The 21,234-nt window shown below is 39.2% G+C and overlaps 1 protein-coding gene across 10 annotated transcripts in view; it reads right to left on the bottom strand.

The window, feature by feature from the left end:
- Positions 1–21,234, bottom strand: part of TTLL5 (tubulin tyrosine ligase like 5) — a 310,875-nt gene that overhangs the window by 93,756 nt on the left and 195,885 nt on the right. For all 10 annotated transcript variants that reach the window (XM_081229115.1, XM_081229114.1, XM_081229113.1 and 7 more), the window contains one exon: positions 7,089–7,284. In XM_081229115.1, coding sequence (XP_081085241.1) covers positions 7,089–7,284 — 196 coding nt within the window. The remainder of the gene's footprint in view (positions 1–7,088; positions 7,285–21,234) is intronic.

Raw genomic sequence — 21,234 nt, 5'->3', positions numbered from 1 at the left:
TGAGGTAACTGGGATAAAGGTTTAGTAAACCTTTTCTTTTGCAACAGTGTATCTGTCTAGTAGGAGACCAGTTAAGATACCTGAGATTAACTTTTCAAATACAGTTTTATAGGTGTCAATATGTACTTGTTGATGTACTTGTCCAATGCATGAATTGCAATTTAAAATGTATGTAGGGCTTCCCTGGTGGCGCAGTGGTTAAGAATCCGCCTGCCAATGCAGGGGACAAGGGTTCAAGCCCTGGTCCGGGAAGTTCCCACGTGCTGAGGAGCAACAAAGCCCGTGCACCACAATTACTGAGCCTGTGCTCTAGAGCCTGCAAGCCACAGCTACTGAAGCCCGCGTGCCTAGAGCCCATGCTCTGCAACAAGAAAAGCCACTGCAATGAGAAGCCCGCACACCGCAATGAAGAGTAGCCCCTGCTCACCGCAACTAGAGAAAGCACGCATGCAGCAAGGAAGACCCAATGCAGCCAAAACGAAATAAATAAAATAAATACATAAATTAAAAAATAATAATAATAAAACATAAAAATAAAATGTATGTAATAATACATATAACTATTAGTAATTGAATGCCTGAATATTGTCAGAGAGGTAGTATAGAGCATGATAGCCAAGAACTAGAATGCTGGAGCCTGACACCCCTGGATTCAAAAACACCAGCTCTTCCATTTATTACTTTTGTGAGCCTGGGAAAGTCACATAAGTGATGCTCTGTTTTTATATCTGGAAAATGGGGCTAATAAGAGGGCAGCTGTGAAGATTCACTGTGATAACACAAATACCACTCCAGGTTCAGTGCTTGGCACATGGTAACACCCTGAGGAATATAATCCTCATGAAAACCCACAGATATACATTATCATCACCATATTAGAGATAAAGAAACCGAGGTTCAAGGAAGTTCAGATAACCTGCCGCAGGTTATGGGCTCAGGTTTAAACAGGATTATCTGACTGCAAAGCCTGTCCACAGTGCCTATTTCTGAACAGCTGAATGTAGTTTTACGTGTATTATTTCACGTATTTTCAATGTCTTTTCATTAGGTAAGAAGAAAAGAGTTTGGCTTGGCAAAATCTGCTAAATCAAATGGTTCTAAGAAAATCATAAACAAGCTATAAACTAAGTGTTATATGAATTTCTGATACAGGTCAGAAGGAAATACAAAAATGAACAAAAGACCCCAAAACCAAATGAAAACAAAAAAACAGAGCAGCAGTACAAGTCACCCTGCTCCAGGAGCTACGCCTGAGGTCGTGCCCACCCCCACCCCCACCCCCCACCCCAGCCAACCTTCTTCCCAGGTACTCTCGTTGGAAAGACGTAAAAAGACTCCCCCTGCAGAGCCAGTCTGCTTGCCTGCTCTCCCTGTGCCGCACTGAGGGGCTAGCATGTTATTGCTGGCTGCCTGGAAAAGCCCAGCGCCTGCTGAATTTCTCTTTCTTTCCCCTCCCCTACAACACAAACACACAGCAGCTGAAGGCCTGGAGAAACAGTATTCACTGCTGCAGGTGGGGCAGAATTTTTCTAGACACATGCAATGAACTTTTAGGAGCAGAATAACAAGACTTGGCTGGGTTTATACGGGAATCCTTTCCACACCTGTGAGACTACGCTGACACACACACACACACACACACACACACAGGCCGTTAGCAAAAAGCTCATTACACTTGGCCCTCAAGATGTTGCTGTTGTACTGAAAGGCCCCTTCAGGTGGACACTGAGGTGCCCCCCTGCCCTGCTTGTCTGGGGACATTAGTCTCTGTTGCCCCTCACCGAATCTAGGTTAGTCTGGTGAAATTGGCCATGTTGGGATGGGGGAAGTAAAGCACAGACAGAGTGGAAGGATTAGAGAAACTGAGGATGCACGGTTCTTTCCTACCTTGAGTTACCTTACGATGTTGAAAATTAAGTCTACTAAAAATGGAAGGGCTTTGGAAACCAGTGAAAAATTAAGATGTACTTATCCCCTCTCTCCCACTCTGTTGTTAAAAAAATTTTTCAGCAGTTCTTCCTTGGCCATCAAAATATCCTTAATTTTTCTGCTTTTGGGGCTTTTTTCAGTCTGGAGTAGGTAGAGAAGAGAGTGGGAGGGCAGGAGATGGGGGTTGAGAGCAGAGGTTTAACAAAGGATCACTTTAACAGAAACTACTGAGTAATCGCTCTGCCCTGGGCCAAGAATAACATCAGCTCAGTGTTGGCAATTAGAATCAGGTCAGTCGGGCCTCAGAGCCGGTGTAGCCCTCCTCACAGACCCCAGCAGGGAGAGCTACTCATGCTGATGTCACCAGCAGTCACTGCTGCCCAAGAAAGTCCCCCCACTCAGCTGACAGAAAACGTTTTTATCCTTCTCCTTCAGGGGCAGGAAGCCAGTCTGAGAAGGAAGTGGGAAGCAATGAGGGAAACCGGAGAGAAGACACACTCAGATGTATCAACACACACAGTCACTGTACCATCCCTAGAATACCAGGATCCTGCAATTTCCTCAACTATCCTGGAACTCATTTTAAATGAATTGATATATGTAAGGCACCTGGAATAGTGCTTGGACCACAGTAAGTGCTTATTAAGAGTTGGCTATTCTTACTAAAACAAAGAGGGAGGAATCTGTCCCATTACTTATCTCTCATCCATCATAAAACTTGAATCCTGGGAGCAGTGGCTGCTGAGCAGAATGTACCCCGATAAGAAGAATGAACAGGAAGTTTTCAAGTTTGGAAAACTTATTTATAAGGAAACTGTAGTAGATGAAGTGAAAAAGATGGAAACAAAGTTCCTATAAAAAAAAAAGATTGCCTGAAATTTTATAAGGGCAACACTAAATTTTAACAAATCCAGCCTCCCTTTCAAAAGACAGAAGACAAATAAAAAGGAGACATTTCTAATCACTTTCTCTCTAGCTTAATGGTTCTCCAAGTGTGGGCCCCAGAAGGAAAGGCTTAGCATCATCTGGGAACTTGGAAATAATTGAGGCCTATCCTAAACCTACTGAATCAGAAGTGGGGTCAGGGAAGCAACCGGTGTTTTAAGAGACCCTCCAAGGGGTTCTGTTGCTCAAAGCCAAGGATCTGCAAACTTCGGCTTGCAGGCCAAATCCAGCCTGCCATCTTTTTTGTAAATAAGGTTTTACTGGACAACAGCCACACTCATTCATTTACATATTGTCTATGGTTGTTTTCATTCTACCATGGTAAAACTGAGTAGTTACCACAGACCCTACGTACAGCCTGCAAGGCCTAAAATATTTACTATACGGCCATTTACAGAAAAACCTTGCTGACCCTTGCTCTGATTTAAAATGATTTTTTTAATTGCTAGTTTTACCCATCAGTGTGTAAAAGCTCATAGTTTCAATTTTGTCTTATTTTATTTATCATGCTCTCTATCAAATGGACTGGATCACACCTATTTCCTTGTACCTCTGGCCCTGGAAGCCTCCACCAATGGCTCCAGGTGACTTTCCTCTCCCAGGTCCATGCTATAGGACCAGTCTTTTGTAGGGATGATTCGGTACATGAAAATTCCTAGATTTATGAGTGAAATGCTAGACAGAAATGAGGATCAAAGCTTACACTGCATGAATGGTTAGAGATGCCCATTTCCAAACTCATATCCTGAATCAGAGTTTTCCTCCTTGAAATTAATACTTTCAAAAAGCTATCTAAAAAACAAATTAATTAATTAATTTAAAAAAAAGCTGGCTATCTAAGTGCAGAAAGGATGGAGAACTTCTCTGCATGTAATGCAAGAAAGGCTGCATGATTATTTTTCCAACAATATTTTTAGGAGATCACTATGAAAGGCACTGCCTGTCCATGTATGATATGATATGATATGATATGATATAATATAATATAATATAATACAATACAATACAAGGCCCCTTTTAATGTCCTGGTTCATAAACATATCTCTCTTGTGAATGGATACTAGGTAAATCAGATTTCAATTCTACTCACTGCTCTCAAACAGGCAATTAACCAAATTGTTAGTTATATCAATGGCTACCTACACTTTAGAAAATTGAATCCAAAGCATAAGAAGTTCATCAGAGAAACCATCTCTATCTAAAGGGGTTAACCCCAGGACAGACATATAGGACATCCTAAGGAGGCAAACCATGTTTCAAGCAATCACTTGGTTGTAATTATAAGGGTCAGGTCTAGCACAGTCACAAGGTGAGCTAAAAACACAGGCTTAAAAATCTAATAGGGCTTTGCTCCTCCTGTGGAGTGTTTCTTAATGTCCTCTGAAATAAAGCGCTCTAAGGTACTATTCTTCATGTTAGAACACTTACTATCTTATTTGCTATTTTATTAGTTATAAACTCTTCAAGCTAATAGAATTTAGTTTCTTTCACTCTCCCCCACAGTCCCAAACTTCACGCTTACTCATTTTGACCTAAATCAACTGTGGATTAGAAGAATGGGGGAAAAAATAAAATGATGTTATAAACATATATAAAATTATGATAAAAGATTTTCTGTTCCCTCTCCAGAAGACACGAGATAACTCCCTTCTTGGGAGTGCTGACTCCTCCCTAAAACAGGCATTCTGACAGATTCTAAAAAACATATTTTCCATATACTTCATAGTTCAGTGAAACTCAATCAGTATAATCCTCAGTAAAAAAAAAATCCACACAAGAATAGCAGTACTCTGAATTTTCAAAGGAATGTGACTTGTTGGAAGCTAATCAAAAGAATGAGAAGGACTTATAAATGAAGCAGTTTCTAAAAGTGAAAATCAGCAAAACTGTCTCTCTTTCCTCAAAACCTCAGTGCTCTGTAAATCACCTCCTTTTTAATTTTTTTCTTTAATCATCCACCATTTCAAGGTATGGAAGCATTAAAAGGGACCAACTGTCTAGATGCATTAGAGCCACAGATTATACTCAAACAAGGGAAATAAGGCTATATATATTTCCACTATCCAGCATCTGATTAAGTTGGCATTCTTAAGTAATCTGAATGGCAGGGGGTTCAGAAGTTTAAAAAGTTTTAAGAAATTTACACAGATTGAAAAAAAAACTAAGATATACTGTGGAAGAAAAATTAAAATGGAGTTGTTATTGCTAAGAGGGCTCTCTAAAATGGAGCCAGGAAGCCATTGAGGAAGTGTGAATTTTGCACGTCTCAGCAGGGATGGAATTTGAAAGTCGACCACTTCTTGTCTTAACATAGGAATCCAGAACATCTACCCAATGTTCCAGAAACTCAAGATACTTAGTGGACCCTTACACTCTAAAATAACTTGTGATAGCCTATTTATTTATTGGACCCTTACCCTAAAATAACTCATAACTGCCTATCCTTTAAGGATAAATATTTCCCTTCGTGCATCAGGATCAATCATAATTCTTGAACAACCTTGCGGCTTTTGCCTTTGTAAGCCCCTGACTTTTTTCTCTTCCTTGGAATAATCTTTTGGTATTACCCAAATCTGTCTCCTGAATTGGAATCCTTAAGACCCCAAATAAAGCTCTTGGGAATTCCCTGGCGGTCCAGTGGTTGAGACTCCATGCTTTCACTGCCGATCCCTGGTCAGGGAACTAAGATCCCCACAAGCCGTGCAGCATGGCCAAAAAAAAAAAAATTTTTTTTTTTTTTTTTTGCAAACTGGCCTAAATGCCTCCGCTATCCCAAAGACTATTTAAATAAGGAAATTTCTACATGGCAGAGGGCAGTGTGATGATGCTATATTCCATGCTTTACAGATAAGAAGTCTGGATTTTTCTCCAGTAAAAATGACCTAAAAAGCTACTTCACAAATGCCTGGGGACTTCTGTGGTGGTGCAGTGATTAAGACTCCGTGCTCCCAATACAGGGGGCCCGGATTCAATCCCTGGAACAAGATCCCATATGCTGCAGCAAAGATCCAGCATGCCACAACTAAGACCTGGCGCAGCCAAACAAACAAACAAACAAACAAATAAATAAAAAACCCTTAAACAAATGCCTGCACTTATGATTTCTCAATTCCAATGAATTAATATAATATACAGATTATACTATCACAGATAAGATGATCAAGTGATGAATGACACTGAAAAAAATAAAAAGAGAAAGCATAATGATAACTTTTATTTAGAAGAAAAAAAAAACTTGGGAACATTACCTCTTAGCCTTTGAGTGAATATTAATTTTGCACACACTAATGCACACTACATTTTTATAAGAGCAAATGACAAGAGATCAAGCTGATATAAGCTATTTCTTCACACAACCAAATATCAGGAATCAGTATGGATTTAGCCCAGCAGAACATGTAGAACATGGTAATCATGTAGAACATGATTCTAATGATAATCCTGAGTCATCAGGAAAAATTTAAGTCTTCACAGCCTGACCTTTTTGTGAAGTCATACTTTCTCTGTAATTGGGGCCATACTGATTCGCTAGTGTAATATACTTATATAATTCCCTTACACATAGACTCAGGAGTTTGTCATTTTATAGACAGTGAGTAGGGAATTAATATTTCACTAGAGTGTAAGTTCCACTACAACAAGAATTTTTGTGTCTATTGTTACATTCTTGTATACATTGTTCTATGTACAAACTGTTAAACCAGAAGACCAACGACCTAGATTAAGACCATTTCCTATAAGAACTTGAAAATTATTTATTCCTTGAAAATCTTCAGAGGCCATAAAGGATTAATGTGTGCTTAAATAGACCAAGTCAATGAAGGCAAGGAAGTAGTACATTTAGAAAAAAATCTTTAAAATGCTAGCTTTTAGGTATCTGGGAATTAGACCCTTTGGGAAATTACTGAACTAAGATCAGGCAACAGAAAGGGTAAATACTACAAAAGAGATTTTTGTGGAGGAACATTCATTCAAATGAAAGAAAGAATGTCAAAATTGGTTCGAGATCACTTTCCCACAAAGCCAATGTATGGATTCAGAACATTTCTTCCCCATGGGTAGATTCCCCATGAACCATTCAAGCCATGGTGGCATTGGTAAACTTTTGAGAAACTATCCCCACATTTCTCATGAAGAAAAAAAAGAAAAAAAAATTTTTTTTAAGCCAACAGAAGGAAGATATTAGCACATGGAAAAGCCTTATCTTGAATTACCTGGTGCCGGGCTCGACTCTGGTCCAGAAGCTGCCGGGACTGAAGTTTTTGGTGTTCAAGTTGTTGCAGGGCAAAATGGAGTTGGTAGCTGCCTGCTGTGGGGTGGCACCTGTGCTGCGGGACCACCCCTGTAGCCTTGCTATACGCGTTGTTCTTTACCTCTCCCTCCCAGGCAAAGCCACCTGTTTGGAGGCTCCTGAAGAGAAAAGAAAGCAGATTTCTTAGAATGGTTGTGTGAACAATGAAGGTAAGGAGAGACATAGTTCAGTTATTTTTCCTTTATAGAACTGAAAGCGGTTTGGAGTTACAACTCTGTTTGTGGGATAAGTTATCTGCCTCGCCGACTAAATCGCAGCTCCATGAAGACATAGGCGGGCTGCTCTGCTCTCCATTCTAGTCACTCCCAGCGCTTGCCGTAAGGCTTGGCACGTGCTCAGCGCACAAAAATATCTGTTGAATGTTAAATAATTAAAATAGCAATTTCACTCCCCTGTGATTGCCCAAAGGACTTCCAAGAGGAGCCCAGAGAGCTTCAAATGAAGGATCGTAGGTTATTTTAAGGTAAGAACAGAGGAACAATCATCTTATCTAAACATCAACTTCAAAATTATAGGGGTGAATTGTGCAAGAGTCTTGGTTTTTCTTAGCCACCCATTAGTGAAGTACCTGAATTTTTAAAATAAGTGTTTATATTTGAGCTTATGTCCCCATATAACATAACTGGTGTGAGAAGATACATTTTTCCTTATTCTGAATTCATCTCATCAAGGTCCCCAGCCAGGTTGACATTTAGCCTACACACATTGAAGACATTATGCTAAGTGAAATAAGTCAGCCAGACAAGGGCAAATATTGTATGATTTGTCCTAGAATAGTCAAATTCATGGAGACAGAAAGTAGAATGGTGGCTGTCCGGGGCTGGGGAGACAGGGGAATGGGGAGTTATTGTTTAATGGGTATTGAGTTTTACCTTGGGATGATGACAGAAGTTTTGGAGACAGATGGCGGTGACGGTTGTACAACACTGTAAACGTACGAAATGCCACTGAACTGTACACTTAAAAATGGTAAATTTTGTATTATGTATTATTTTACCACTGTTTTTTGAAAAGGTCCCCATTTATTTTTAGAACAGTCTTATTTGGAAATCCTTCCATCTCCTTAACATTTTGGCTATTCACCTCTGAACCTTCTTTAACTACCTAGTATTTTTGGTCTTTTCCTTTTAGAGTTACAGCGACCAGAAAATTGTACATAGAAGAAACACAAAGAGTGTCATAGTGAACAACCTTATCCCAAAACCTTGGTGAATGGTGCTTAGAGAAATAAAACAGTGCCTAATTCAAGAGACATATTCATAGTGATTTAAATCATTGTGTTATTCTTCCCTTTGTAAATATCCTTTGGTGTTAATGGTCATTTCGGTGGCTGAGATGCAACAACACTGGGGTGAGTTTACACAGAACCTTCCTGAGTCCTGACCTACAGCTGCCTGGTTACTAACAGCCTGGGTCCTTGTGACCTCAACAGAGCCCTGTGGGATGTCTTCTGAGGCCAGAAGCCCACGCTCCTCTCTTGCCTGGGGGGACCTCTCTCTCATAGCTTGGTCATTTTGGGTCTCTGCTTTGGTTTCTCTACCTCTCCCAAAGAGATTTCCAGACACAGAGTTAAGGGAAAGTCTGTGTAATATATTCTGAAGTCCATGGATGAAAGGTTTTCTACTCACATAGTCTCACCTCTGATATGTCACATCCCTTGCTTACCTCCTCCCACAGTTTGGCTCCCACAGTTCAGTTGCACAATTACACACATTCAGCTAATCTTCCTGGAGAACAGTACTAAAAAGCTCAGAGCTTGCTTATTTTTTTTTAGTATGACAGTTGATCTTCCATGATCCCTCTTGAATTGTCTCAGTGTGCGTGTTGTTAGACATGATTTTTCCCAAGGGGCTTATAGAGATGTGAGGAAATGTGGAGACCAAGAATCACATGTAAATAAATACCCGACTATGTGAATAAAATGCTAATATTATTCACAAAGTGAAGTGTTGAGTGGGAGTCAAATAGGACTTCTGGGGTTAAGAAGGGAAGGGCCAGAGGAAACCATGATCTCTGTTCTCATTAGTGAGGAAGATACAGCAAATAGCAAAGGGAACTGAGTGAGCTCTGAGTGGAAGGCAAGGCAACGGAGCAAGGTATTCAGGTGTAAATGAAAAGCAGGCTCAAGGCAGGAGTGAGCTGATCCAATGAACACATGAACACAGGGAAGAGACAGATAATACAGCAGGAACTGCCTGGATGAATAACCTTGAGATTTCCATACCAATTAAGGCAGGAATTTGAATCTAGAATGAAACTATTATTTATGATAACCGGGCCCAAGGTTAGAAAATTCATCAATTGTGATTCTGCTTCCATTCCTGGCTTGCTGGTCACAGAAGTTTGTAGCCACAAGAAGCAATCCAGACTTAGGGATTTGATATTTAAGGATTTATATAACTATGTAGCTTATATCAGAATTCACCTCACGGGCTAGCTAGGTTGGTTTTATTTTCTAAAAACTGCTTTAATAACAAATATTCCTAGCAGGAATTTACTTTAATGCCTTCTTGCTGTAATTAGAAATCAGAGTCTGTAACTAGGCCCCCTTATTGGGAGGTGACCAGGGACAGAGTCTCAGCAGGGGTCTGTGGACGTGTAAAGGGCAGGACAGTGGGCAAGAGAAGATCAAACGAGGGACTTTGGATAGAGGAGGTTTATTCATCCAACTGCACACACACTGAACAGACTGCAACAACATAAGCTTTTGTAGTGAAAGCTGTTTTTAATCTCATCAGTAACATAAGTGCAGTCTCCAAGTCACAAAAAGAAGTTGCTTAAGCAAGTGGAGGCTATTAGCAAAGAGGAAGGAATTTTTACAGTGCAACACAGGATGGGTGCAGGAGTGCTCAGCTGTCTAAGGCAATGTGGTCAGTGCCATGAGAAACTTGCTTGCTTTGAATTCCAGTGGGTGTTACTCAGGCCATGGTATCTCAGAGTTAAAGAACAAGCCTTTGGGGTTTGCAATATGCAAGTGTTGTAATGACTGACACGGAGGACACCAGGTGCGCTGTTACTTGGGTTTTGCCTGAGATTATATATCGACATAGTCCTTTCTATGGCAGCTATGAGTTTCCATTTCCATCCAAAATTCCATTCCATTTTCTTGAACCTCAGTTCATTCTAGTTTACTAGTAATACATTTTCTACTCCCACCAAACTTTTGAGATTCAAGTATTCTCTATAAAATTTAGTTTTTATGTTATTCTTTGCTCAACACTAACATATAATATTGTATACATTCCCTATAAATAACTTCTTACACTTCTTTATTATTTCTAGAGTAGGACAGACAGACTCAAAAGAGTTAGCTGTGGGAATGCTCTGGATGTTTAACAACTGATTCAAATTCAAAGATTCAAAGTGCACTATGCGGTGTCTTGTCCTGACTACATATGCAGCTAATTGCCAACAATACGGCAAAGTTTTCTAAACACGCATCCTCTTATTAGAACGTTGTCTTACTTTCTGTATTACACCGTGGCACTGCAGGGCTAAATGTTTCTCACCATCACTGCCCTTCCTGCAGCATGCCCTACCCCTCCAACTTCTAGCCAAAACACACTAAAGGGCTGTATCTTTCTCTCTGGTTTAATATCTGTTCCATCAAACGGATGTTGGTTGTAAGGAACTTGAAGGAAATTTGTAAAATGCACGGGTCTTTAGCAAAGCAAAACCTCCTGAGCAGGCTGTTGCCCTCTTCATAAAGATATGCTTCCAGTGTCAAGATTTCCCAAAATGGGGAATTCCCTGGTGGTCCAGTGGTTAGGACTCCATGCTTCCACTGCAGGGGGCACGGGTTTGATCTCTGGTGGGGGAGCTAAGATTCTGAAAGCTGCATGGCACAGCCAAAAAAAAAAAGATTTCCCAAGAATGATGTGATGTCTCAAGATGGTACGGTAGGGATGAGACGGAGGAATGTGACAGCTGTACAAAGAGTATGATTCCGCAGTCCATTTCCCCAGCTTCCTCCACCCAATCTGAGCAAAACCTGAGCGACCACGTACGAGGACGTCTTTGCCCTCTTCAGGGGGTTGGCAGGTGTGTGGGTGTGCTTTCAGTTGTCCTAATAATGGGGGTGGGGGATTACTGACATTTAATAGGTAGAGGTCAAGCATGCCAAATGTCAAAAAATATAAGGAAAAGCCAGCCCTGTGCTAGGAAAATATGTGCTTCTCAAAATGCCAATGGTGCTTCTAATGAGAAACACTGTAAGGCCATGAAGGAGGTGCTTTCTGGGGACAATCTTACTATTTCTTGGTAAGAAAGAATATCTACCCACTTCCATGGCACTTATTCCACTACACTTTATGGAATGTATAGATATTCAAGGATGGAAGAGGTTACATTTTCTTTGCCTATAAATTTTCAATCTCAAACAAAGTAGTTGGGACACACAGTAAGTGCTGGAAAGGTGCTGTAAATGCCCAAAATCCTACAAATGAGAGGAGAGCTCCCACGAGCTGTACAAAGTAGTGCTGGTCAGAATAAGGAAGCTATGTGATCAGAGAGTCATTATAAAATGTGGTGGGGAACCCCCTTAGCTTTGGGGGGTATTTCCAAGGACAAAATCAGAGTGATTCTTCATGGAGTGTTGTGTGTCCCATTCCTAATCCTTCCCAGGGCAGCTGGGGTTGAATCATATCTACAAAGACCAAATGGATGAGGAGAGACTAGACAGACGCTACTGCAGCCTTTATTACATCCAACTTCTCTATATTTACCATTCTTAAACTTTCTTCTTCTGTAAAATTGGGATATGGTAATAGTACCTATTTCATAGGGTTATTGTGGGGATTAAAGAGCTAACACAAGTGAAAGTACAGGCACATAGGAAGGGCTCCAAAACTATACTACCACCACGACCATTACTACGATTATTACTATTCATTCCCCTCCCAAACAATTCCATTTCACTGCTGCCCTACAGTTCTGAGTTAGTATATAGAAAACATAAATTTGGCCATTTTCCACCAGAGGATTCTGTGTTGCAAAGTTAACACAATCTAGTCATGAGTACAGTATTTGTTGTGAGGTCAAAAGTGCTCCAAGTTACTAAAAAGAAAAGCCCCGATGTATAGTGTATCCAAATGGTTATTACAGTTGTATTGCAATGCTCTATGCTGAGGACTAAAACAGGTTATCTGGAAAGGGATGGATTTGCCTCCTCTTCAGTCCACCAGTGAAGGGGGCGCCTATATAATCTACCCTTTTAAGCAGTCAGTTTTCTGCTTGATCCTCCTTCCTGATCCTCCATTAGAGCCGATCATCTCAGAGGCTGAAGGTGTGATCTACAAGCAGCCATCAGTCTACCTTCTTCTACTCTTCACTGGCCATCTCAGAGAAAGGACTTTCTCTTTACACTGCCTGTTTCTGTACTAACATTCTCCCCAGTCTTTCAGCATGGTTTCCATCCATATAAATATAGTAGCTTCCTTTTTTTGTTCTAGATGGTGCTCAAGGGAGAGTGAGAGTGAACTGGACAGGCCTCTGGAACTCCTAAAACTCATGATCCCGAAGGGGAGTCCTACCCTCCACTTTCAGAAATAAGGAAATAGAACCCTCTCTATTTTACTATAGCTCCAGCATTCACCATCTTGTAGTTAAATCAAAGGCAAAAAACAGATAGAAAACATTCAAAAGTTTCTGTTGGACTTCTGCTTCTGAGCAAGTAGAAAGTTTCAGGAGACCGTCACTTTTACCTTAAAAAAATAATAAGCTGAATAAGCTGCTAAATCATACTTATTTCAAACCTAACAAAATGCCGAGGACATACAGTAAACCTAAATGAATATAATCCCAGGAAGTGACAAGCTCTTCACTTTTAGCCAGGATGGCCCCTGGGAGGAGGAGGAACGTGTCATAGACGGGGGTTAAGGCACTACCAGCTAAACTTCTGACAAGCTTTTAACACCTGCATGTGGGCTGGTATGATATTTTAGAAGCCCCAGCACAGAACGAATCTGTAGCCACCCATCAACTCTTTCATCAATTGCATGGGGACACTGAAGGCTGGGAGATGGGGAGGGACTGATTAAAGTCCGTTTCAGAGAAACTGTGGATATTATTCTTTGACCGTCACCAAAACTCAACATGTAGTATAGTCTAAAAGTTAGTATTGTAGAATCTGAAACCAAATCAATGAGCTTTTCATACTCTGTTGGTCTATCTTGCATTTTGAATGGATCTTGTATCCATACAAGATTTTTGTAACATCAAGTATTAGTCTTTAGGAATACTGGTTCACTGAGAGACGCAGACCTTCTAAATGTTGACATATTTCATTATACAATATTAAAAAACCATATTTGTTAGTATCACTCCAATCTCACCAGAAGGAAGGTGTCAAATTCATAGTGGTGAATATAAGTTTTTCAAAATTCTTTGCACAAAAGGGTCTTTAGAATCTTACTGGTGGTCCCATCCTGGCCCCAAAACATTTGCAGCCAGAGGTGAATTTAATCTAATTAAAGCTACAACAAAGTCCAGACCCAGCTTAATTACCAGACTGGCTCAACCCCTTCTCCCTTTGTCCCTTTCCCACACATTAGCAGCCTGAGAAAAGGATGAGCATGTCTTTTTTTGGGGGGTGGGGGGGTGAGGGTGTGTGTGTAAACATTATTTACTTAAGTCTGTGGTTTTACCTAAAATGTCCAGCATACGATTAATAATTATAAAAGACATGCAGAAGCAAGAAAATATGACCCATGTAAGAAAATGGTCAATAGAAGGACACTGAGAGGTGTTACAGATGTTGGACTTAGCAGACATGAACTTCAAAATAACAATGATAAATATGTAAAAGAGTCTAATGTAAAAGGTGGGCAACACATATAAACAGATGGAGGATTTCAAGAGAGAGATGAAATCTTTCAAAAAACAACCAAACAAGGATCCTAGAAATGAAAAAATATAAAATCAGAAATGAGGTGTGCATTCAAAATGATTAACAGCAGACTGGACACAGTAGAGGAGAGTATCTAACAGGTATAAAATTGGAATCCCAGCAGTTAAGAAGAGAGAATGGGGCAGAAGAAATATTTAAAGAGATTAGGGCTGGGAATTTCCAAAGTTGATGGTAGACATTAACCTAAAGACCTGAGCAGCTCTGCAAATCCCAAGCAGAATACGTACAAAGAAATCCACATGCAGGCAGATCACAGTCAAACTGCTGAAACTAAAAATAAAGAAAAAAAATTTTTAAAGCAGCCAGGGTGGCGGGGTGCTTGGTGGTAGTGGTAATATTACATACAAAGGAACAACAATGCAAATGATTAGCTGACTTATTAAAAAATGATGGCCAGAAAACACTGGTGAGCTATCTTTAAAGTGCTGAAAGGAAAACAAAAAGAACTGCCAACCTAGACTTAAACATTTATACGATACTGTCAACCAACTCAATCTACTTGATAATTATGGAAAACTATACCCAACAGCTTCAGAATACGTATTCTTTTCAAGTGCATGTGGAACACACACCAAGACAGTCTAAATGCTGGGTCATAAAACCAATCTCGATAAAAATCGAAAGATCAAAATCACACAGAATACACTCTAACCAGAATGGTATTAAATTAAAAATCAATTAATTTTATATCATTAAAACAATAAGATATCTAGAGAATTCCCAAATATTTGGAAATTAAATAACACACTTTAAATAACCTATGGATCAAAGAAGAAATCACAAGAGAAATTAGAAAATGTATCGAACTGAATGGTAATGAAATCACAACCAAACAAAATTTGAGATGCAGTGAAAACAGCCCTTAGAAATGTATAGTATTAAATGTCTATATTAGAAAAGAAAAAATATGTAAAATCAATGTTCTAAGCTTCCACTTTAAGAAACTAGAAAAATAAAAGCAAGTTAAACAAAGTAGAAGAATAAAAAATAAAATAATAAGAGCAGAAACCAATAAAGTAATTAAACAAGGAAGCCATCAGACTGAGGTTGCTCTAATGCCTTGGCAGTCTGTGTAAGCAAACCAAAACCCACGCCGGAGTCACTGCACTTACATCTGAAAAGTGAAATTTAAGAACAACCAATTACAAACAGCCAACTAGGCTTTCCCAAGTAAGGCAACCACTTACGCTATAGCCAAATAATTTGCTTACTTTGCTTAAGAGTCTGCTCTATTAAAAAAAAAAAAGCCTTTCCCTTAGTCTCTGCCAGTGGAGTGCTCTTACCCATTTTCAATTTGGCACTGCCCAATTAAAATCAATGTGTGCTCAAATGAACTCTTTGAAAATTTAATGTACTTCAGTTTACATTTTAACACAATGAAATAGAAACTGGGCAAATAGGAAATATTAACAAAATCAAAAGTTGGCTATAAGAAAATAATTTAAAAGTTGATAAATTCCAAGCAAGCTGATCACAAGGAAAAAAATACATGAATTATTAATATCAGGAATGAAGAAGGGGGAACATCATACAGAGAATATAGATATTAAAAGTATAAGGAGATATCATGAACAACTCTATGTCAAATATTTAACAACTTAGATGAATTGAAAAAATCCTTGGAAATACAACTTTTTGAAAATAACATGATGAGAGAAAATCTAAATATTGTAATCAAAAACCTTCTTAACAAAGAAAACTTTAAGCCCAGATGGTTTCAATGAACTCTATCAAACATTTAAAGAAGAAATAATTTCAATCTTTCACAAAATCTTTCAGAGAAGAGAAGGGAAAACTTCCCAACTCATTTTATGATGTTAACACATCTGATATAAAAAAACTTGACAAAAACATTACAAGAAAATTACAGACCAATACGCCTAGTAAACATACACACAAAAAGTTTTAATAAAATATTAGCAAATATAATAAATCTATCTGTCTCATGTATGGGATATATATCATGACCAAGTGTATTTATGGTGATTTAAGGTTAAAAAAAATCAATCATGTAATTCACCACTTGAAGAGAATAAAGAAGAAAAATCATATGAGAATATTATTAGATATCAAAATGCACTGGACAAAATTTATTCATCTCCATTCATGACAGAAACTCTCAGTAAACTAGGAACAGAAAGAAAGTTACTGAACCTAATAAAGGATATCTATAAAAAATCTATAGCTAACATGATACTTATTGGTGAAACACTGAACTCTTTTCCTCTAAGATCAGGAATAAAGGACAGATGTATGCTCTCACCACTTCTATACAAAATTAGTAGTATAAGACCTAGCCAGTGTCATAAGAAAAAAAAAATGCTGTTATTCACAGACATGATTGCTTACATAGAAAACCCTGTGAATTTTATAAAAACATTGCTAGAACTAATAAATGGGGCAAAGTTGCAGGAATCAAAGTCCATAAATAGAATAAAATCATATTTTTTTTTTTTTTTTTTTTTTGCAGTACGCGGGCCTCTCACTGTTGTGGCCCCTCCCGCCGCGGAGCACAGGCTCCGGACGCACAGGCCCAGCGGCCATGGCTCACGGGGCCAGCCGCTCCGCGGCACGTGGGATCCTCCCAGACCGGGGCACGAACCCGCGTCCCCTGCAGGCGGACTCTCAACCACTGCGCCACCAGGGAAGCCCTAAAATCATATTTTTATATGCCAGTAATACACAATTGAAATTTAAATGTAATTAATTAATTGAAAGTGAAATTTATAAAGCAATACAATTTACAATATCATAAAAATACACCAAATATCTAAGAATATATATATTGGAAAATGTGTAAGGTCTCTACATTGAATTTATAGAACATTAATGATAAATATTAAACAAAACCTAAATAAGTACAGAGGTATACCATATCTTTACTGATTGGAAGATTCAATATTGTTAATATGTTTATTCTGGATTACAGATATTGGTTTCCTCAGTTCCACAATTTCCATCTGGAAATTTGTCTTGAAATTTCCTATCTTTTATTCATTAAAGCCTATTTCCCTTTACACACTTGTTCATAGTTATAATGGCCACTTTAAAATCCTTGTCTGTTAATTCTATCATCTGAGCCTCCTTCGGATTGGTCTCCACTGATTATCTTTTATTCTAAAAATGGGTCGTATTTTCCCATCTTTTTCATATGTTGAATAATTTCATATCGTATCCTGGATATTGTGAAATGTTGTAGATACTGGACTGTATTATGTTGCTCCAAAGAGTGAGTATGTATGTGTGTGTGTATAGGCAGTTAACCTGGCTGAACTCAAACTGCAGTTCTTTCTTCCCCTCGGTGGGCTGTGGCTCAGATCTATGTTCAGTTCTTCTAGCTTCAGCTGTAGAGTTTGGAGTATAACTTGCATATACATTGTCCAGAGGTCAGCCCAAGATTTGGGTGAAATTTATACATAGAAGTTAGGTTCCCCTTTTCTGGTTGCCTCATTTCCAGGGTTGTCCTCTTACTCTCTAGCAGGTATGCTTGTCCTGAACTCCATCCTCCAGGTTGTCAAGACAGACTTCGGATTTTTATGTAAGTTCTAACTGCTCAATGTGGTGCGAACTACGGGGATCGATGATGGTGATGCCTGCACGACTATGAATGTATTTAATACCACTGAACTGTATACTTAAAAAATAATTAAGATGGTAAATTTCATATTGTGTGTATTTTACCACAATAAAACAAAAAGAATAAGGAAAATTAATCTATCATGAGAGAAGTCAAAAGAATGGTTATAGGGGGAAGAGGTAGAATTGACTGGGAAGACACACAAGGGAATTTTGGAGTGTAATGGGAATGTTCTATATCATATGTTGAGTGGTGGTAATGTGGATATAGAAACCTGTCAGAACATCAATTTGAACATTTAAGGTATGTGCATTTTATCTTACGTAAATTTTACCTCAATATAAAAAGATCATTTCACAATATATACAATTATTGAATCTTTATGTTGTACACCTGAAACTAATGTTATATGTCAATTACACTTCATGAAAAAATTAATGTGGAAGGTAAGCTTCATATAATTTTTTTAGTATATATTAACTATATAATCATGGGATCATAAATTTGGGTGGTGGTGGGGGGGAGACCTGAAGGATAAGAGAGAGCGGTGAGTTCACGAACCTCAGTTCTCTATTTCTTATAAGATAAGCATATAAAGAGAGAGTGTGCTTAGAGTTTGCACTTATGAGTACTGAATTGGAAGTCTACATTTTTAAAGTGACAATAAACATTAGAGAGGGCCTCCCTGGTGGCGCAGTGGTTGAGAGTCCGCCTGCCGGTGCAGGGGATACGGGTTCGTGCCCCGGTCTGGGAGGATCCCATATGCCGCGGAGCGGCTGGGCCCGTGAGCCATGGCCGCTGGGCCTGCGCATCCGGAGCCTGTGCTCCGCAACGGGAGAGGCCACAACGGTGAGAGGCCCGCATACCGCAAAAAGAAAAAAAAAAAAAAAAAAAAAAAAAACATTAGAGAAACTACAGACAGTCCTGGGGTTCAAGAAATGTAGGTAGTATTTTTTTTAAAAAGACAAACATGCAAAAAAAAAGTTATGCATTTTCCCTTATCTTTCATTAAAAATCTAATTATCAGTATTTCCTGTTCGTGTATATGTTATATCTCTTTTCTCAACTTACTTGATTTTAGTTATAAAATTATTTGTTCTCTTCATGAATTTAGCAATACTGGAATCGTATGTAAAAATACATGCTTATGTAGTTATTTCATTTCAGTGAAATTCAACCCGCATTTATTGGACACTGTTCCTAGATACGCAGGGACTACTAAGAAGAAAAACACAAGCTCCTGCTCTCAAATTGCTCATAATCTGGAGGAAGTGTACTCAGTTAGGTGAATCCCCAGGGAAGATTAGGAGGTGGAGGAAAGTCAGGAATGGCAGGACTCTGGAATAGGTGACACTCCCAGAGAGATTCAAAGCCTCGGAGGAACAGCATTGGACAGAGACTCAAGGGGAGCTAGCAGACATGATACTAACAGTGAGGAAAAGTACATTAGCCCCTGAAGGATCAAATAAGCTGGCCAGAAGGTCTGAAGAAGTGAGAGATATGTAAGCAGAGTGACAGTAATGATGTTAAATGAGCACTCTGGTTGAAAGGCAGAAAGAATTGTTGGCTCTGGGAACCTGAGCCTGAAGATTTATTATGAAATTAAAAGTTATATGTAGTTATGGGTTTCCCTGGTGGCACAGTGGTTAAGAATCCACCTGCCAATGCAGGGGACACGGGTTCAATCCCTGGTCCAGGAAGATCCCACATGCTGCAGAGCAACTAAGCCCATGCGCCACAACCACTGAGCCTGCACTCTAGAGTCCGCAAGCCACAATTACTGAGCCCGCGTGCCATAATTACTGAAGCCTGCGTGCCTACAGCTCGTGCTCCGCAACAAGAGAGGCCACTGCAGTGAGAATCCCACGTACCACAACAAAGTGAAGTCCCCACTCACCGCAACGAGAGAAAGCCTGCACGCAGCAACAAAGACCCAACACAGCAAAAAATAAATGAAATGAATTTATTTTAAAAATAAATAAATAAAAGTTATATGTAGTTAGAAGAGAGTCAAAAGGTCAGTGATAATTAAGGTTAGCATTAAAATTGCATACTGTAGTCTCCAAGAAAAAAAAAGTATGCTTATGAAAGGCTTCCATTGAATGAGAACTACTTTCATTAGTTAAAGAATAGAAGTCAAATTGCATGTGCCAATAGATATCAATTTAATAAATTTAATAAATAATACTGAAAATGTCTACTAGTAAGTCTTAAGGCTTGCTGTTAGTAACTGCTGACTGGGAACAGTGATAGCTGGCCAAATGAAATGTGTGCCTAAAATTATTTAAGTGGAATGAATTAGACAGACCAAGAGGTTTTATGCTCATGGTGACAGGTGCCTTGCTTAGAGAATTTTTGTGCTGGAAAATTATTTTAAAACAATCTCTAAAAATGCAAGTGCTGCAAAAAAAAATTGCAAGTGTTAAAGGCAAAAATTTATTTTTTTTACCTTTGAGTTTGTTCTTTGAGATAAGACTATACTTTTATCTTTTCTATTTTGAATCTATGGAGTTATACTGAGGTGTTCCTTTGCAGGAAGAGTTGAAGTACAATAGTGGTAGTATCAGAGGTACAGAAAAGTCCAGAAATTATCTGGAAAAACTATGTGAACTTTTGACAACCTGTATGCTAGGTCAAAAGCACAGAACTATATGAAATTATAAATGCGGTCTGATCTTCCTGCTTGAGAACAGGATGAAAAGCTTAAAAACCTTTAAATATTTTGTTTATTTGAGCAGATGACAGGCTCTTGGGAAAGGATTAAAGAAATAATCCAAGAAAGAAGGCAAGAAGAAATAAAAGGTTTTAGATGCTGGAAAGGAATCAAAACCAGTGCAAGAGCTGGGTAAGTGAGAGAATTCTGGAGGGAGAGCAGAGACCCTGTGCCCCTGGATCTGCACTGCAGGTTCTGAACTGGACAACTCTCAGAACAGGAGCAGCACAGCTTAATGATGAAGAGCTGGGCTCTTGAACAAGATTTCTAGGTTCAAATCCTGACTCTACCACTTAAAGCAACATACTTAACCTTTCTGTGCCTTGGTTTCCTCAGCTGTGAAATGGGAATAAAACCAATCCCACCTCTCATAGGACTGGTTCAAGAATTAAATGTAATAATCTATCTAAAGCATAGCACAATGTCTGGTGCACATAATAAATGCTCAATAAATGTGAGCTGCTATTATTCACATTGTTCCTGTGGCAAGTGAATCCAAACCTTTGTGAAAACAAACAATAAGGATGCTAAGGAACAGATGTGAGCAACTCTATTACTTCTCAGAAAGAAGAGAAGCAAAGAGGTATTTATAATCCCCTTACCAAGTACTGTGTCCACGTGGGGTAAACTGGGTGATAAACGGGGGAGCCAATCTAGTGGATCTGAAAAAAGGACTCAGGAGTCACTCAGTGTGTGTGAGCCAGGGAGCCAGGTCTCCCCAGCTAGAGACAGCCGCTGCATGGCAGTCCTCACCTGAGGTCGCGTCCTCACGATGGAGACCTGCTGCTCCAAACCAAGCCAGCCGGAGAATGCGCTAACCATAGGCAGGGTGCTGCCCCTGTGGGGAAGTG

The sequence above is a fragment of the Mesoplodon bidens genome, assembly GCF_964165515.1.
Source record: "Mesoplodon bidens genome assembly, chromosome: 3".
NCBI classification, from domain to species: domain Eukaryota; kingdom Metazoa; phylum Chordata; class Mammalia; order Artiodactyla; family Ziphiidae; genus Mesoplodon; species Mesoplodon bidens.
This window is presented reverse-complemented; position numbering and strand designations above follow the sequence as displayed.